We start from the raw sequence: 19,989 nt of genomic DNA on the forward strand, positions 1-19,989 counted from the left end.
AGAAGCCTAATGGGTTACAGTCCATGGGACCGCAAAGCACAGGACATGACTGAAGCGACTTAACATAGACGCATACGTTTACAAGGGCAGGGAATTTTGTCCTGTTTATTCACTGATGAATCCTAGTTCCTAGAACAATCCTGGAACATATGGGAGCTCAATAAACATTTGCTGACTTGAGTTAAACTGACCTTCAGTCTCTTCTCAAATTGAATTTCCTGTTTCCTGTCAGTTTCGAGAGTACTCAGCGTGGTGCTGTGCTGACATCTCTTAATCAGCTCAGCCCCAGCTCTTGGAGCTTAGTGGGTGCACAGATTGGGAACCTAAGCCACAGCAGAGTGCTCACCACCTTGCCTGAGTTTGCACTGGAAGGCAAATGCGTCTTCTTGCACAAAAGGACTTGCATTCTCCCACTGGGAGTCTGTGTGTGATGGCCCTGGCCCCTCTCCCACTCCCAGAAACAGCAGGAGTAGTTTCGTCACACAGGCAGTGGAGCACAACATGTGCAATCCACGCAGCTAATGCCAGGTTAAGGGCACCATCTGTAAGGCCCTCTAGCACATGTGCGCAGCGCTCTCCCAGCTCATAGTACTGGACCTGTGATCAGTAAACGAAGGAAGGAATTAGTGGCATAATAAATGTTGTCACTGGGCCTCTCCTTCAGGTCTCAGGTTTTTGTTTTGTTTTGTTTTTAATTTATTTCTGGCTGTTTAGGCTTTTCTCTAGTTGCGGTGAGTGGGGGCTGCGCTCTTGTTGTGGTTGGAGGGCTCTCTGCAATGTGACTTGTTGCAGATCATGGGCTGCAGGGCATGTGGGCTTCAGTAATTGCGGCTCCCAGGCTCTAGATCACAGGCTCAGTAGCTGTGGCACATGGGCTTAGTTGTTTCGTGGCCTGTGGGATCTTTCCAGATCAGAGATCGAACCCCAGATCTCAGTTTTAAAGTACATCTTTAAAACACATATTTTCTGAATCCTTCAGAAACTTCCTCAAGCAGAGGAACTTTCAAATATGGTACCAATAGTGATAAACAGGCTGATTAGGTTGTTGTTCTGCCTAATGCTGTTCTTCCCTGGGAATATAGATGGTGGGCACCTCTAGAACAGAGTCTCCTTGTTATAACTGCCTACCAGTGCTTCTCTGCCCATTGTTAGGCCACAATGTCAGGTGCGGTGAAAAACTCCCCAAGGTCCACAGTGCTCCGGGCTCCACAAACAGCATTTCCAGCCCCTTCCCCAGACTGGCAGTGCAACTGGTCTGCAACGTGCTTCTCATAGACTGGAAAGAGACCTAAATACAGATTCCTACAGTGCCCTCCTCTCCTAGTGAAGTGGTGAAACTCATTTGAATTCTCTGGCCAGCCCTCATAATCACTCATTCATTCATTCACTCATTCATGCCTCACCTGCCATTTAGCCTGCACCATTCTAGTCTCTGGGCATAGTGGAGCAGAAGCCAGGCTTCAGCCCCTGCCCATGTCCCTGCTGCCTCCTTCCCCATTCAGTCCCACTGGGTCACATCCACCCGCGGTACGCCTAGCAACCTGCCACGTCTGCCACCCGGAAGATGGGAAAGACCTCCAAACTCAGCATGGTCTCACCCAGATTGTGCTCACTTCAGGAGTAAGACAAAGGCCAGCCACAAACTGAACTAGGGTTGTCTATTTTTGTTTTATTGAAACATAGCTTAGGGTGAAATAAATATTAATTTTCTAAGTTCTCAATTATTTCATAAATAATATTAAATTAACAGACATTTTACAAAATGTTATGTTAAATAAGATAGATAAAAGTATATATATATATGTGTATCTATTTTGCCTGGAGCAAACTTATGGAAAATGCTTCAGTGATTCTGACATCTGAAATACAACTTAAATTTTTTGGTTTTATGCACTTTCTGCCTGTGTGAGGTAAAACAGTTGTATGCCTAAATATTTACTTTGCTTCTGAAGTCTAATTACACTGAATATTAAGGCTCCACCATTGCTTGGCCCTCATCCTTGTTGCATTAAAACCTCCTTCTCCTCCTCCAGAAACTTTCACTATAGTGAAAGAGGCAGATCTCAACTTTCCATTGTCCACTCTGTGTTTATCACACCAAGAAAAACTTGCAGGTAGTCTAGGAATTGTTTCACTCTCCATCTTTCTCCTCCACACTTCCTCTGTGAAAAGAACAGACAATAAGCATTGTAGGAAACTGTCAATCCCCATAAATGTAGGCAGAGCCAGACAAGTATATTTCAGTTTCCACTAAATGTTTTTAGCTTACTTTTTGGAGGTCTATGTATTCTTTTATTAAAGACAAGTTTTGGAATATTTTTTTCACAGCATCCCCTTGTGCAGTTTGATTCTTCAATGTGTCTATTCCCTGAAAGACTTCTTCAATGCACAGTTGGTGCTAAATGAGGAAGATTTAAAAACAATAAATAATCAAGACAAGGTATAAAAATTTGGTCCCAGAAGTTAGTTGTGTTGTTTACATGAGTTCCGTTCTCCAAAGAATGTTTTACTTGTTCCTTTTCTAGACCACTTCACAGTGAGATATAATTTCCAAAAATAGATAAAATTTTTGTAATTACTGAGGAGTTTTACAAATGATGTAAATTAACTCCTTAACCAAAGTTAAAATGTTGAGGAAGTATAATGTAACTACAATACTGATTGACCTCACGTGAGTTTCCTTTTGTAGTTCTAGCTGGTAATTTTATTTTAGTTAGACTAATAAAATCATATGGGAGAAGGCAATGGCACCCCACTCCAGTACTGTTGCCTGGAAAATCCCATGGATGGAGGAACCTGGTAGCCTGCAGTCCATGGGGTCGCTAAGAGTCGGACATGACTGAGCGACTTCACTTTCACTTTTCACTTTCATGCATTGGAGAAGGAAATGGCAACCCACTCCAGTGTTCTTGCCTGGAGAATCCCAGGGACTGGGGAGCCTGGTGGGCTGCAGTCCATGGGGTCTCACAGAGTCAGACACGACTGAAGCGACTTAGCAGCAGCAATAAAATCATATATTTTACATTTTAATAGAACCATGACTTTCTTTAAATGTATGCTGCTACTGCTAAGTCACTTCAGTCGTGTCCGACTCTGTGCAACCCCAGAGAAGGCAGCCCACCAGGCTCCACCGTCCCTGGGATTCTCCAGGCAAGAACACTGGAGTGGGTTGCCATTTCCTTCTCCAATGCATGAAGTGAAAAGTGAAAGTGAAGTCGCTCAGTGGTGTCCGACTCTTCGTGACCCCATGGTCTGCAGCCTACAGGGCTCCTCCGTCCATGGGATTCTCCAGGCAAGAGTACTGGAGTGGGGTGCCATCACCTTCTCCGTTAAATGTATGCAATTCCTTTATATAATCATAATAATTTAAATATGTAGAAATGGCACACATATTAATATAGGGCATTCATTGTATATTTTAATGTCTACTGATCATGATTCTAAAAGTATAACCCTAACTTGCTCAAGTTTCAGAAATACATAAAAGTGAGGAAAGTCATAGGTGGTCAGAGTTGAATGGAAACTAGGAGGCTCCTCTCACTGAATATGGGATTTTTGTAGAAAGAAGTGCTATTTACAATAGCAATGTCCATTGACAGATGAATGACTAAAGAAGATGTGGTGTATATATACACACAATGGACTATTATTCAACTATCAAAGGAATGAAATAATGTCATTTTCAGCAACAGGGATGGACCTAGAGACTATCATACTAAGTGAAGTAAGTCAGACAGAGAAAGACAAATATCATATATCACTTATATGTCAAATCTAAAAAAATGATACAAAGGAACTTATTTACAAAACAGACTCACAGATATAGAAAACAAACTTATGGTTAGCAAAGGAGAAAGGTAGAAGGAAGGGATAGATTAGGAATTTGGGAGTAACATATACACACTACTCTATATAAAATAGATAAACAACAAGGACCTATTGAGTATCACCTATCACTCTATTTTATAATAACATATATGGAAAGGAGGGAAAAGAATCTGAAAAACAATATATATAAAATAATGTATATGTAAACACACAGACATGTAACTGAATCACTTTGTATGCCTGAAATTAACACAACATTGTAAATCATCTATACTTCAATTTAAAAAATAAATTAATTTTTAAACTATAGCAAAAAAGACATTAAATACCAAAAAAAAAGAATGCCTGACTCGAGGCTCTTTGAAATGTAGAACTGACATCACCAGAGGGCCTGATCCACTTGTTTAATGGATTTTACTTGTTATAAAGTCATTCCTAATATTTTTAAGTACATACTTTTGTATTCACACATATAAAAACAAAATGGAGAAAAGTAAATCATTCCAGTGATAACTTTGCTTTATAGCTTAAAATATGAAATTCACTTATTCACTCAATCATTTATCAAATCATGATTTAACTTACATTTGTATGCTGAGGAGAAGGAATCATCAAGTTCTGAAAAGGAAAGGAAATACATTCATTTTAAAAGCACTCTAATATTCGTAACTTTTAGTAAAAATGCTTGCTAGTCGTATGGTTATCAATTATATTTGTACTAACTCTCTCATAATTTCATGACTAATGACAGATCTTTAAAAATAGCCACCACAAATGATTACCTATATATTTTAAAGGCTGTAGGAATCAAAAAGAAAATTACCCCATCACCTATCAGCAGAGTTCGATGAGTGGAGAGCAGTGTCAAGGTCTCTGCCACCAGTCTATTCATGGTACTTTCTACAGCATTGGCACAAACATAAGCAGCTCCAAGAGCTACTAAAGTCAAATGCAGATGCATTCTCATGACTGAAACGTTCAGCGTTTGCCTTGGCAAAGAAAGTGCATAGTACAAGATTGCATACCCAACCAATTTATTCTCTCCCTTTGAGGAAATGAATAATTTCTAACAATCAGATAGAGAATGCTTAATAGTGGCATATCATGAAACTAAATATTTCCAATGCCTGTATCTTATAGTTTTACGTTTATCTTTTAATAATAATCAAAATCCCTATTTTTCCCCTTTAAAAACGTTTCTTGTTACCAAAGAAAATCCTTAGACTGATATATCATTGCCCCACATTTGCATGTCTTAAAGTCAGAAGATTGAATTTCCTTTTAAAAGATGAGTATAAAAAGAAGTATAAGGTAAACCACTACATAGAATTTTATGCTGAAATACATAAATGCTGAGAAGTTATTTTCAGATCAAGTAAACTCTAATGCAGTTGTAAGAAAGAAATTGAAAATACTGGTGATTGAAGATGGTGATTAGAGACCATCAAAACTTAGCAGTCAGGTTGTGTTCACTGCACTCTTGATTAGGATCCTTTCTAGTGGCTCAGAGGTTGAAGCATCTACCTGCAATGTGGGAGACCTGGGTTGGATCCCTGGGTTGGGAAGATCCCCTGGAGAAGGAAATGGCAACCCACTCCAGTATTCTTGCCTGGAGAATCCCATGGATGGAGGAGCCTGGTGGGATACCGTCCACGGGGTCACAAAGAGTTGGACACAACTGAGCAACTTAACTTTCACTTTCTTTCTATTGCCAGTAATCAAAACCTAACTCAAACTGGTTGAAGCCAAATGAGGGACTTGTTATCTCATACAGTCAAATGATCCAGGGTGGAGGCTCCTTTATGTTGCTTGCCTCAGGGACTTTTGTCTCCATTCTCAGCCAGTGACCCATTCCTTGGGTCACTGTAGACCCAATATGATGTCCAAACTTTTAAATCTATATGTACCCTGTTCATGAGCCACAGAGGAAAGCAAATTGTGTTTTTCTGATTGTTCAATTATAAGTTCTAGAATTCAGCCTTATTCACCCTTGATCCTATGTTCCCCCCTAAACTGTGGCCAGGGCTATGTGATATACTGATTAGCTCTCCATGTAGCTGGAGGTGGGCTTCATCCCACTTGAATTGCCTAGCTGAGAAATCTGGGGTCCTAGGTAGTAGTAAGAGGGACCTAGATCCTAGGAAGGCAACCAAAAATATCCATCACGTTCACATCCCACAAAGTGGGGGGAAATCCTTTCACACCCTGGGTAGGCCACATAATTCCGGGAGGGAGTAAAATGGGGCCCTCTTCTAGACCACATTCCTCCTTCTTCCCTGGCCTGAGCACACATAATGCAGGTGTAAGCCATGGCTTGTGATGGAGAATTTCAGTGAGCCTCCCAAAGTGGTTCTGTGTCGATGCCCTGTGTGTGTAGTCACACCTCTGAACAGATAGGTTAAAAGTAGTGTGGGAGTTCAGTGGCAGCCTTCACATCTGGTTTTGTTTGTGCTAAACTTTTGGACTCTGTTTGAACACTCGAAAAACCTTTTTTTTTTTTTTTTTTTGAGACTTCAGGAGTGAGGTAGTGAGGTAGGAATCACAATAGACTAGTCATGGTGCTCTTAAAATGGTGCTCTCAAAACCAAAGCTGATCATAGCAGAGCCTTCTCTCCCCGGAAGATTTCACAGAGAGTTTGCTGTTTTTCCTTGACTTTTACGGGCTGCGCCGAGAAAGTGTGGGCTTAGATGAAGGTTTCAGAGCAACTGCCATGTGACTTGTTATTTTAGTACCTTAAATACACAAAGTTCTGAGTTTTAAACTTCTCCCTGTTATAGAGTTGCACAGGGAATCTAGGTGGTGGAGGACTAAGATACCACTGTACTAGAATTCACTAAAGCAGGAGAAAAGCTCACCAACCACCATTTTTGGGGAGTCATGCTGGCTGGTTACAAAAATGAGTGAAATGGGCCAGGCGTGATCCAACACAGATGGTGGGGCTGCAGAAAACTGCAGCAGAGTGGCCTGTCTCCAGGTGGCAAGCGCTGCTCAGCTCCAGCTGACTGTTGCCATGTGACATCCTTGGGCTTATGTTGCCAAATCATCCAATTTTTCAAAGAAGCCAGAAATCCTGAGTATCATGTACAATCTCCTGATTTTTAAATGTTGGCAATTCATAGTTTTCAAAACCATACAGGGTGCTGTTTCTCAGCCTCTGATCTATAGTATAACCGTGGGTCCCTATTGGAGGGCAAGTTATTTAAAAATCCTCTTATTCAAAATTAGATACCTCAAAGTTTTTAAAAACTGTGGTAAAATGCATGTAACATAAAATGTGGCGTCAACCATTTTAAAGTACGTAGTTCAGTAGTGTTAAGTACATTCATAATGTTGTACAACCCATTTCCAGAACACTTTTTTATCTTGCAAAGCTGAAACTCTGTACACATTAAACAACTCTCTTTTTCCCCGCTCCCTCCCAGCCCCTGGCAACCACGCTTCTACTTTCTGTCCCCGCAGATTTGACTGTTCTAGGTAACTCACATAAGTGGAATCATACAGTATTTGTCATTTACTGACTGGCTTATTTCACCTAGAATAGAGTCCTCAAGGTTCATCCATCTCATAGCATGTGGCAGAATTTCCTTCCTCTTTTTTTTTTTTTTTTTGATCATGCCACACTGCCTGTGGGATTAGTTCCACAATCAGGGATTAAACTCAGGCCATGGCAGTGAGAGCCTGGAATCTTCCATTGTATGTATATATCACATTTTGTTTATCCATTCATTTATCAGTGGACATTTAGGGTTGCTTCCATCTTTTAGCTATTGTGAATAATGCCATTATGAACATGAATGTACAGGATTACATTTCTTATAATATTGTCATAAGTCATTAACTATTCCTCTGTTAGTCTGATCTCCCCAATCTGATTACAAACTCTCTCTGAACAGGGACCATAAAATAATGTATTTGAAAGAGGTTTATTGTAAAACTTCAAACAAAAGTGAATCATTTTAATCTCTCGTGCAGAATTCCAGGTAATTAAAATTTTTTATTTTATATTGAAGTATAGTCAATTAACAATGTTGGGATAGTTTCAGATGGATGGCAAAGGGACTCAGCCAAACATATACATGTATCCACTCTCCCTCAAACCTCCCTGGCATTTGGCTGCCCCACAACATTGAGCAGAGTTCCTTGTGCTGTACAGTAGGACCTTGTTGGTTATCCATTTCTAAAAAAGAAATGATACAAATGAACTTATTTACGAAACAGAAACAGACTCACAGACTTAGCTAATGAATTTATGGTTGCCAGGGTTCAGTACTGGGGGGGAAGAATGGAGGAAGAGAGAAGACAGGGAGTTTGGGACCGACGTGTACACTCTGCTCTATTTGAAATGGATAACCAAGTAATTTTTGTAGATATTCTAGCCTCAAGGAAATGGAGTATAATTCCCTTTCAGTGTGGGATACATTTAAGATAAGTGTAGGATACAATTCAAAGAGTGCAGTCTGGAAAGGGGATTATGAGAGGAATAACTTTGCAATGGAGAAACCTGGCAAACTTCAGCTGGGTGATCAAGGTCAACATCAGCAGTCATAGGTCATGTTGCTTGTGTGTTCCCTTAACATGGTGTAATGAGAAGGGCATTTTATTTTTGTGGTCTTACTCCCCGCAAACTCAAAACCTCTATCTAACCATGAGAAAAATGCTACACATACCCAAACTGAAGGAATAAATACCTGACCAGTACTCTTAAACTGTCAAGGTGATCAAAAACAAGTAAAGTCTGAAAACTGTCACAGCCCGGAGTAATTTAAAACAACATGATGACTAAATGCAATGTAGTATGCTGGATGAGGTCCCAGACAGACAAAGGATAAGGAAAAACTAAGAAAACCCTCTCAAAACGGTGGAGTCTGGTAATGTGCCGGTGTTGGTTACCCAGCTGTGACATATATACTATGATAGCATGAACAAGAGAGGGAACTGGGCACAGAGTATCTCAGAACTCTCTCTATAATCGTGCAACTTTCCTGCAAATCTAAAGCTACATAAAATAAAAAGGCTATTAAAAATAACCTTGCAAGTTGAAAAAAGTTAATGATTGTTTATATTATTATGTAAAAAGACTTTGTATCCTGTAAGTGTCATGCACTTGGGAACTTTTTAACTTCACTAGATTGTAAACACCTTGAGAATAAGGGTTTTATTTAATTGATTTCTTTATCCTCATTGAGCAGCTTATTGTATACTCTCAATTAATGTTTATTGAATAAACAATCAGGCCCTTAGTTGTGTCCATTGCTACAGTCAATGGAGTTGCAAAGAGTCGGACACACTAAGCAACTAACACAACAAATATGGTTGTGTTAGATGAACACATTAATGTGAATACTGTAGAAACAGAAGGAGTCTGTTCCCTGGGGCTAAGAGCCTGATGACAGAAACTTTGGTAGGACTCCTGGAAAAAGGATAGAGCAAAATTGTAAGCTCATCGATAGAGAACAAGTCAATGTCAACTACCATGTCATTTACAAAAACCCCACGTTGTTTTAGGAGACTAGAAAGAAATTAGCAATCAGTACACAGAATTTTAAAGAATTACTAATAATTTTATAGTCTAGAAGAAGGACTTTGTTGTTGAAAAGTTGTATTAGTAGGCAGCACCCATCCTGTTTTCCTAAAATCTTTATTAGTAAGAAAGGAAGTAAGTAAGTGTTAGTCACTCAGTGATGCCAGACTCTTTGCAACCCCATGTACTGCAGCCCACCAGGCTCCTCTGTCCATGAGATTTTCCAGGCAAGGATACTGGAGTGGGTTGCCATTTGCTTCTCCAGGTGACCTTCCCAACCCAGGGATTGAACCCAGGTCTCCTGCACTGCAGGCAGATTCTTTACCGACTGAGCTACAAGGAAAGCCCTTTGTCTCTATTAGTGGCTTCCAAATTGGCAACATGGTTTTTAAAAACTGATAAGGATAAGTGTTTTGTTTTGTTTTGTTTTTACTAACTGTATAGTCATTAAGGTCAAATGACTTTTCTATGAATTGATTCTAATCAATCAACAGAGCATGCTGCCACATTTTTTTTTTTTGCAGTGACTAAATGTAAAATGATAGCATCTCTTTCTTTTTCTTGATCTTACTCTAACTCTCATCCTTTCAATCTCCAAGTATATCTTTTGAATAATTTTTAAATTAATGAATAACATCATAGGAAAATAAACACAGAACAACTTCCCCTTGGCATAGCAACTATCAGATTTTTGTTGACCACTTCCAGTCTTTACTAAGACAGCTTTACAGAGTTATAATCAATGAAAACGTGGAATTTTATCTTTTTTTGCTTATTAATACTTCTCCTCCATGTAGTATTTTAAAGGTTGCATGCCTATGTGCTCAGTTGTGCCTGACTCTTTGTGACCCCATGGACTGCAGCCCACAAGGCTCTTCCGTCCATGAGATTTTCCAGGCAAGAATACTGGAGTGTGTTGCCATTTCCTTTCCAGGGGACCATCCCAACCCAGGGATCAAACCCATATCTCCTGTGTCTCCTGCACTGGCAGGCAGATTATTTACCACTGAGCCACTGGAGAAGCCATTTTTAAAGTTAGATGAAATTGGTGTACCACAGTTTACCTCACCATTTGGGTTGTTGCTAGTATTCCACAATTACAAATAATGCTACTAAAAAGCTCTACGTATAATTTAAAAAATATTTCCTTATGCTGAGAAACTTACATGCTCATTTCAATAGCTTTGTTACATTTTACCAGATAAACCCTGTAAAAATATTCAATGCACAAAAAATAAATCATATTTTTACAGTGTTGTACCATTAAAAAACAACTTTATTTATTTTTGGCTATTCTGGGTCTTCATGGCTGCGCGGCCTTTTTTGTCTAGTTACAGCGAGCAGGGGCTACCATAGTTGCAGTGCACGGGCTTCTCCTGCTGTGGAGCATGGGATCTAGGGTGCACAGTCTTCAGAAGCTGTGGCTCCCCGACTCTGGAGCACAGGTTCAACAGTTGTGGTGCATGGGCTTAGCTGTGTGTCATCTTTCTGGATGAGGGATTGAACCCATGTCTCCTGCATTGGCAGGTGGATTCTTTACCACTAAGCCACCAGGGAAGCCTGTGTTTTACCATTTATAAAGCACTTTCACAAAATAACTTTGTTTAATCTTGATATCAGCTCTGTGGGATGGATTTCTTTCCCTCAAGGTTCTTTAGCACTAGAATATAATGAGAGAAATGGAGTGCTATGAAATGAACCAAAAAAGAAGTGCTAATAAAAAATGAACCAAAGAAGAAGTGCTAATAAAAAAGGTTGATAAATATGTTGGTAAACATAAATAATCCTGGTTTAGAAAATAGATTAGGGTCTTTCAAGACAATATGGAAAAATATTCGAAACACTGATAATGTGGAAACTTAAGATGGAATTAAATTCAGTGGTTCTTATCCTGTTTGAAAGGATATTTAAGATATTAACTTCAGATTTCAAAATAGGCAGGTGAAAAATTCAAGGATAGCTATTAAAAGAATCAAAATAGAATGTGCAACTTCAAAACCAGAAAAATACAACAAGAGAATACTGAAAACTCCGTCAATCCAGAAACCTATAAGGAGAAATAGAAGGAAAAAGCACAAAATATGAGAAATACAATCAAATTTATCAGGAATAACAGTTCACTTCATGCAAAATGACACTGTGCTCCATCAATTCAGTAGTGTCTGACTCTTTGCAACCCCATGGACTATATAGCCCACCAGGGTCCTCTGTCCATGGGGTTCTCCAGGCAAGAATACTGGAGTGGGTTGCCTTCTCCAAGGGATGTCTGTCTCCAGGGGGTCCTCCCAGCCCAGAGATGGAACCTGCCTCTCTTGTGTTTCCTGCATATTCTTTACCCATTGAGCCACCTGAAGCCTAAAATGACATTAAAAGGGTTTAAAAATCAAAGGATAGAAAGACACATTGCGTGCGTGCATGCGTTTGTGCCCAGTTGTATCTCACTCTTTGCAACCCTATGGACTATAGCCTGCCAGACTCCTCTGTCCATGGAGTTTTCCAGGCAAGAATACTAGAGCAGGTTGCCATTTCCTCCTCCATGGGATCTTCCTGACCCAGGGGCCCAACCTGTTTCTCCTGCATTGGCAGGAGATTTTTTACCATTGAGCCACCTGGGAAGCCTCAGAAAGACACCCTAGACAAATACTAATCAAAGGAAAGTTGATAGACCTTCCCTGGTAGTCAAGTGGTTAAGAATCTGCCTGCCAACACAAGGGACACAGGTTTGGTAACTGGTCCAGGAAGATTCCACATGTCTAAGGGTAACTAAGCCAGCATGCCCTAGAGCCAGTGCTCTGCAACAAGAGAAACCACCATAATGAGAAGCCCGCACACCACAACTAGAGAGCAAACTCACCAGAACTCAAGAAACCCAGCGCAATGCACCAAAGACCCAGCACAGCCATAAATAAATAAATAGAACAAATACACAAAAAAAAGCAAGCTGGCACACTGATATCAATATCAGAAAAAGACAAGGTTTTGTCAGAAAGTATTATAAAGAGATTTACTAATAGGTACACTAATAGGTATTTCACGGTATTTTATTTATAATGAAAGTTTCCCTTTCATTGATTATAAGTGAAGAAACATTTTTAAGTAGTAGCTTACTGAGAACTGGGAACTTGACTGATCTGACTTTTTAGTCTTTTTAAAAATTAATCATTTTTATTGCAAATCTTTCCACCCCTCCTCCTACAGTTGTTACCTTAGTTTTATAGATTCTATAGGTTCCTACCATTAGCAAAAGTGGGGTCTGGCTGCTCACTGCTCAAAAGCCAATAAAGAGGCCAGGGTGGTGGAAAAGAAGGCTTGCTCTATTTTGGATGCCAGCAACAGGAGCAGCGGAGGTGGAGGAAAGATGGATTTCTGTCCAAAAGCTGCCCCTCCCCCTTCCCTCAATCAGGGGGCAAGCACTGTTATAGGCAGAGGGAGGGGCACCATGCAGAAACAGCACAGTCAGCTCTGGCATCCATGTTGAAATCACTGGTAGTCTGACCAGCATCATTTTGATTGTTTTGGATACAGTTAATCTTCAGTTCCATGGTCAGTTTTTCCCATTTCCTTGAGACTGATTCTCGGAATTGAGGCACCTTACGTCACGACTATGGTCTGATCATCATGTAGTTAACGTCTTCCACCTGGTGGAGGTTTCCATATTTGTGTAAGACAGCTCACAGGATATGGCTCAGAGTATTATCTACGGCCCTTGTGAAGAAATTGAAGGTCCTCAACTATGTTTAATGACCACATTATTATTTGGTCTCCTTTGTTGTTTTTCTTTGTTTCTGCCTATTTTTACTTCTCTGATTATTTTTTTTGGCTAAAGTTTTCCACAGTCTTATAGAATCTACAAAACTCCTTATTTTAATGACACTAATCGGAGAGTCTGGGGCAATGTCTTGTAACACATTCTGCCTTCCAGATTTGCCTTTTTCATCCTCATGTTATTATTAATACTTCTTATAAACAGGAAGCTTAATCTAAAGGTGCTAAAGATTCAAGTTAAATTTTGTCTTAATCTAACTTCATAAAAGGTAATGTGGGCTACTTTATATTAAGACCACAGCAGGAGACATATAATGTCTGGTTGTCCAAATGTTCAATGCCATTGATATATCCATCACCTCCAAAAGTTTCTTCTCATCTTATTTTCTATTATATATATTTTTTGTGATAAGAACAGTTAACACAAGATCTACCCTCTAGGCAAATTTTTAAGTATATAATATAGTGTTGTTAAAAATACCCATGATGATGTACAGTATTCATCCTGCATAACAAAACCTCTTATTTTATTTTATTTTTTTTGTGTGTAATAAAGTTTTATTAAAGTATAAAGGAGATAGAGAAAGCTTCTGACATAGACATCAGAAGGGGGCAAAAAGAGTACCCGCTTGCTAGTGTTAACAATGAAAACCTCTTATTCTAAAGGTGTCTATTCCTTTCTTGTGGTGGTACTTATGATAGGGACAGAGTGAAGGTACAAAGTAGGTAATTAAATATCTAATCCCACTGCTGCTGCTAAGTCACTCCAGTCATGTCCGACTCTGTGCGACCCCACAGACGGCAGCCCAACAGGCTCTCCCGTCCCTGGGACCCTCCAGGCAAGAACACTGGAGTGGGTTGCCATTTCCTTCTCCAACGCATGAGAGCTAAAGGTGAAAGTGAAGTCGCTTAGTCGTGTCTGGCTCCCAGCAACCCCATGGACTGCAGCCCACCAGGCTCCCCCGTCCATGGGATTCTCCAGGCAAGAGCACTGGAGTGGGTTGCCATTGCTAATCCCACTAGGGGATGGTAAGTAGAAAAAAATATGTATGCTAATGATAGGTACGTAAGTTAATGATTACTTGAGAAAATAGGTTTGCTTAACCACAAAACCAAGCACGTTTGCTTAGCAACAAAACCATGCAGCAGAAGCACGCGACGTGCCCCAAAACAATGAAATAATTGTGGCATGAGACCCACAAACTGCCCAGTGAGCTCAGAAAATTAAAGATTCCCTACAACATGCTCTCTGCACACACAGACAACAATAATTTGTGGAACTAGCTTGACCCAGTAGGGACAAGAAAACTCCCCTCCTCAATCTGGAGAAGGAACCGATGATGGAAGCATGACATCTACTCAAGAAAGACAAAGAAGCCTTTCTTCCCTTCCGCATTTTTCCTTTGATTATAAAACTGTAGTCCAGTAAATTCTCAGGGTGCAGCATCGCTCACTCGCCAGCATGTAAGCCTCACAAGTGTCCTATTCTAATAAATCACTTCTTATCACTTAGCTCTGGATGAATTCTTCTTTGTGCTGAGACATAAAGGACTATGGTACCAGAGCACTTTAGAGCCCCCGCCCAAACAACACCAATTAGTTTTGCTTATAAAAGTGGATTTCCTTTACACATATTTGTGTAATTTTATAGTCTTATAACATGGGCTTCCCAGGTGGCTCAATAGTAAAGAATTTGCCTGCCAGTGCAGGAGTTGCAGGAGACATAGGTTTTGATCCATGGGTCTGGAAGATCCCCTGGAGAAGGAAATGGCAACCCACTCCAGTATTCTTGCCTGGAAAATTCCATGCAAAGTGGAGCTTGGCAGGATACAGTTCATGGGATCACAGAATGGGACACAACTGAGTGACTGAGTGGAAACACACAGAGTCTTATAACAGCTTTTGGTCTACAATAGTAGTTTACAATTTTTTGGTATTAAATTCCTGTCTGCACTTGTAGAAACTACTGAGGATCCAAAAGAGCTTTTATGTGAGTTATAATTATTAATATTTACTCAATTAGGAGCTAAATCTGAGTTTTAAAAAAGTCACGAGAACATACCTGCCTACAGTCCATCAACCATCATTTCGATGGTGTCTCTGACATCACGTGATTACTAAAACACAGTACATTAATAGCCACTGAGAGTGCACGGCGGCTGCTGCTGCTAAGTTGCTTCAGTCGTGTCCGACTCTGTGCGACCCCATAGACGGCAGCCAACCAGGCTTCCCTGTCCCTGGGATTCTCCAGGCAAGAACACTGGAGTGGGTTGCCATTTCCTTCTCCAATGCATGAAAGTGAAAAGTGAAAGTGAAGTCGCTCAGTCGTGTCTGACTCTAGCGACCCCATGGACTGCAGCCCACCAGGCTCCTCGGTCCATGGGACTCTCCAGGCAAAAGTAAGCAAATAACATCTTAGTTTCGTTAGAAAAACAGCTTTGACCAGAATGGACACCATACCCCCCATTCCACTCCAGGTGTCCCGAGATCACACGATCACACTTTGGGAATCCCTGGCCATCTCAAGTCTTCGCATCCCTTAGTGTTAGTGTCTCTCAGTGCTGCCTCTGAATAATTGTAAGGGATCTGATTTAGGTCATACCTGAATGCTCTAGTGGTTTTCCCTACTTTCTTCAATTTAAGTCTGAATTTGGCAATAAGGAGTTCATGATCTGAGCCACAGTCAGCTTCTGGTCTTATTTCTGCTGACTGTATAGAGCTTCTCCAATGGCTCCAAATATAATCAATCTGATTTCAGTATTGACCATCTGTTGATGTATATGTGTCGTGTCTTCTCCTGTGTTGTTGGAAGAGGGTGTTTGCTATGACCAGTGCAGTCTCTTAGCAGAACTCTGTTAGCCTTTGCCCTGCTTCATTTTGTAGTCCAAGGGTAAATTTGCCTGTTACTCCAGGTATCTCTCAACTTCCTACTTTTGCATTCCACTCCCCTATGATGAAAAGGACATCTTTTTTTGGGTGTTAGTTCTAGAAGGTCTTGTAGTTCTTCATAGAACTGTTCAACTACAGCTTCTTCAGCATTACTGGTTGGGGCTTAGCCTTGGATTACTATGATATTGAATGGTTTGCCTTGGAAATGGACAGAGACCATTCTGTCATTTTTGAGACTGCACCCAAGTACTGTACCTCTGACCCTTTTGTTGACTATGAGGGCTACTCCATTTCCTCTAAGGGATGCTTGCCCACAGGAGTAGATATAATGGTCATCCATTCCATTCACCCATTCCAGTCCATTTTAGTTCACTGATTCCTAAAATGTCAGGGTTTACTCTTGCTATATCCTGTTTGACCACTTCCAATTTGCCTTGATTCATGGACCTAACATTCCAGGTTCCTCAGCAATATTGTTCTTCACAGCATCGGACTTTACTTCCATCACCAGTAACATCCACAACTGGGCACTATTTTCACTTTGCTTCCATCTCTTCATTCTTTCTGGAATTATTGCTCCACTCTTCTCAGTAGCATATTGGGCTCTTACAAACCTGGGGAGTTCATCTTTCGGTGTCCTATCTTTTTGCCTTTTCATACTGTTCATGGGGTTCTCAAGGCAAAAATATTGAAGTGGTTTGCCATTCCCTTCTCCAGGGGACCACATTTTGTCAGAACTCTCCACCATGACCCGTCTGTCTTGGGTGGCCCCAAATGGCATGGCTCATAGTTTCATTGAGTTACACAAGGCTGTAGTCCATGTGATCAGTTTGATTAGTTTTCTGTGATTGTGGTTTTCCTTCTGTCTGCCCTCATGGATAAGGACAAGAGGCTTATGGAAGTGACAAATAGATTCAAGGGATTAGATCTGATAGAGTGCCTGAAGAACTATGGACAGAGGTTCGTGACATTGTACAGGAGGCAGTGATCAAGACCATCCCCAAGAAAAAGAAATGCAAAAAGGCAAAATGGTTGTTTGAAGAGGCCTTACAAATAGCTGAGAAAAGAAGAGACGCTAAAGGCAAAGGAGAAAAGGAAAGATATACCCATTTGAATGCAGAGTTACAAAGAATAGCATGGGGAGATAAGAAAGTCTTCCTTAATGATCAATGCAAATAAATAGAGGAAACCAATATAATGGGAAAGACCAGAGATCACAAGAAAATTAGACGTACCAAGGGAACATTTCATGCAAAGATGAGCACAAAATGGACAGAAATGGTATGGACCTAACAGAAGCAGAAGATATTAAGAAGAGGTAGCAAGAATACACAGAAGAACTCTACAGAAAAGATCTTCATGACCCAGATAACTACAATGGTGTGATCACTCACCTAGAGCCAGATATCCTGGAATGCAAAGTCAAGTGGGCCTTAGGAAGCAGCACGACAAACAAAGCCAGTGGAGGTGATGAAATTCCAGCTGAGCTATTTCAAATCCTAAAAAATGATGCTGTTAAAGCACTATACTCAATATGCCAGCAAATTTGGAAAACCCAGCAGTGGGCAGGACTGGCAAAAGTCAGTTTTCATTTCAATCCCAAAGAAAGGCAATGTCAAAGAATGTTCAAACTGCCACACAATTGCACTCATCTCACACTAGCTAGCAAAGTAATGCTAAAAATTCTCCAAGCCAGGCATCAACAGTACACAAACTGTGAATTTCCAGATGTTCAAGCTGGATTTAGAAAAGGCAGAGGAACCAGAGATCTAAGGGCCAACATCTATACGATCATCGAAAAAGCAAGAGAAGTCCAGAAAAACATCTACTTCTGCTTTATTAACTACCCCAAAGCCTTTGACTATGTGGATCACAACAAAATGTGGAAAATTCTTCAAGAGATGGGAATACCAGACCACCTGACCTGCCTCCTGAGAAATCTGTGTGCAGGTCAAGAAGCAACAGTTAGAGCCAGACATGAAAAAACAGACAAGTTCCAAATCTGGAAACAAGTATGTCAAGGCTGTGTATTGTCACTCTGCTTATTTAACTTATATGCAGAGTATGGCATATGAAATGTCAGGCTGGATGAAGCTGAAGCTGGAATCAAGATTGCTGGGAGAAACATCAATAATTTCAGATACGCAGATAACACCACCCTTATGGCAGAAAGCAAAGAAGAACTAAAGAGCCTCTTGATGAAAGTGAAAGAGGAGAGTGAAAAAGTTGTCTTAAAACTCAACATTCAAAAAACTAAGATCATGGCATCCGGTCCCATCACTTCATGGCAGATAGATGGGGAAACAATAGAAACAGTGAGAGACTATTTTGGGGGGCTCCAAAATCACTGCAGATGGTGACTGCAGGCTTGAAATTAAAGGACGCTTGCTCCTTGGAAGAAAAACTATGATAAACACAGCGTATTAAAAAGCAAAGATATTACTTGTCAACAAAGGTCCATCTAGTCAAAGTTATGGTTTTCCCAGTAGTCATATATGGATGTGCGAGTTGGACTATAAAGAAAGCTGAGCCCAAAGAATTGATGCTTTTGAACTGTGGTGTTGGAGAAGACTCTTGAGAGTCCCTTGGACTGCAAGATCAAACCAGTCAATCCTAAAGGAAATCAGCCCCGACTATTCATTGGAAGGACTGATGCTGAAGCTGAAACTCCAATAGTTCGGCCACCTAAGGCGAAGAACTGACTCATTAGAAACGACCCTGACGCTGGGAAAGATTGAGTGCAGGAGGAGAAGGGGACGACAGAGGATGAGATGGCTGGATGGCATCACCCACTCGACGGACATGAGTTTGAGCAAGCTCCGGGAGTTGGTGATGGACAGGGAAGCCTGGCCTGCTGCGGTCCATGGGGTCGCAAAGAGTTAGACACGACTGAGCGACTGAACTGAACTGAGAAGCGCCTCACCCCTGCCCCTCCCCTCCCCTCCCCTCCCCTCCCTCTCGCCCCTCCTCCCTCGGTCAGCAGCTAGGAGACACAAGCCGCTTTCAAGACCTGGCACGCAACCGCCTCAGACTGTAAACCTGCGCGCGCACCTAGCTTCCGACTTCCCGGCCTGCCCCGCGCCTGCGGCGTAAACGCGCGCCGGCGCAGCAACCCACCTGACCCGCGGCGTAGCCAAGGCGGGAGTCTGTGAGTTCCTCCGTCTCGGGCTCCCTGGGCCTGGGGTACTGCCCGCGTGTGTCGTAGGCAGCCCCGGGCTGGCCCCCACCCCCGCTCTCGTCCTTCAGCAGGGAAGAAAGCCACTGTGGGAGGGACGGTCCCACCTGGACCCTTCCAAGACGCTGGAGTCCTTACGACCCGTTCTTGCTGTGCTCCGGCCTCGCTGCTAAACTTTGGTGGGCCCCGGGATCTAGACCCCAGCTGTTGAGAAACGAAACGTTTGCAAACATGTCCCGGATCGAAAAGATGAGCATTCAGGGCGTGCGGAGTTTTGGAATAGAGGATAAAGATAAACAAATTATCACTTTCTTCAGTCCCCTTACAATTTTGGTTGGACCCAATGGGGCGGGGAAAACGGTAAGTCCTCTAAGGAGCCGCCTTCAGTTTATGGGTCGCCACGTGTTACAAATCTGGAGTAGAATATCTGCAGAGTTCAGAACTCTAGGGTGAGAGGAGTCAGTATGACTCAGCTCCTGGGGCCCCAGGGTACACCTGCGTCGTCAGCTGACTTCCGTGCCCAGGAGCATGGCTTCGTGTGGCCTTCAGGTGTCTGTCACCTGAGGCGCCGACCAGACTTTTGTCCACTGCTGTACAGTAGACAAGGTTTTTTTGAGAATCCCGAGAGGCCGGGAGCTAACTGCGTGAGCTTACGGAGCTCAGAGCCCCACAGGAACTTTTTTTTTTTTTTTCTTCTATATTCATGTTTTCTTAATTCTCTTTATTCTCATGGCATAGCATTTATTTCCTGGTAGTTGTCCCCGTTCGGGATTTTGTTGTTGTTGTTGTTATAAAATATAAATATAAATG

The 19,989-nt window shown here is 41.5% G+C and overlaps 2 protein-coding genes across 3 annotated transcripts in view; one reads left to right on the plus strand and one right to left on the minus strand.

Annotated features, from left to right (window-relative positions):
• Window positions 1-2,063: 2,063 nt before the first annotated feature.
• Window positions 2,064-4,820, minus strand: IL5 (interleukin 5). The gene is given in 4 exon segments (NM_001290894.1): window positions 2,064-2,162; window positions 2,270-2,398; window positions 4,414-4,446; window positions 4,652-4,820. Coding segments are annotated over 4 exon segments (405 nt in total). The 5' UTR covers window positions 4,796-4,820.
• Window positions 4,821-19,047: 14,227 nt separating this feature from the next.
• The window catches only part of RAD50 (RAD50 double strand break repair protein), a 108,211-nt gene continuing 107,269 nt past the window's right edge, over window positions 19,048-19,989 (plus strand). Inside the window, exon 1 of one of the 2 annotated variants that reach the window (XM_044947875.2) lies at window positions 19,048-19,539. In XM_044947875.2, the coding sequence (XP_044803810.1) occupies window positions 19,411-19,539 (129 nt within the window). In that variant the 5' untranslated portion in view covers window positions 19,048-19,410. The remainder of the gene's footprint in view (window positions 19,540-19,989) is intronic. The other variant, XM_006046046.4, reaches the window with a different exon arrangement.

This window comes from Bubalus bubalis, chromosome 9, assembly GCF_019923935.1.
Source record: "Bubalus bubalis isolate 160015118507 breed Murrah chromosome 9, NDDB_SH_1, whole genome shotgun sequence".
NCBI lineage: Eukaryota > Metazoa > Chordata > Mammalia > Artiodactyla > Bovidae > Bubalus > Bubalus bubalis.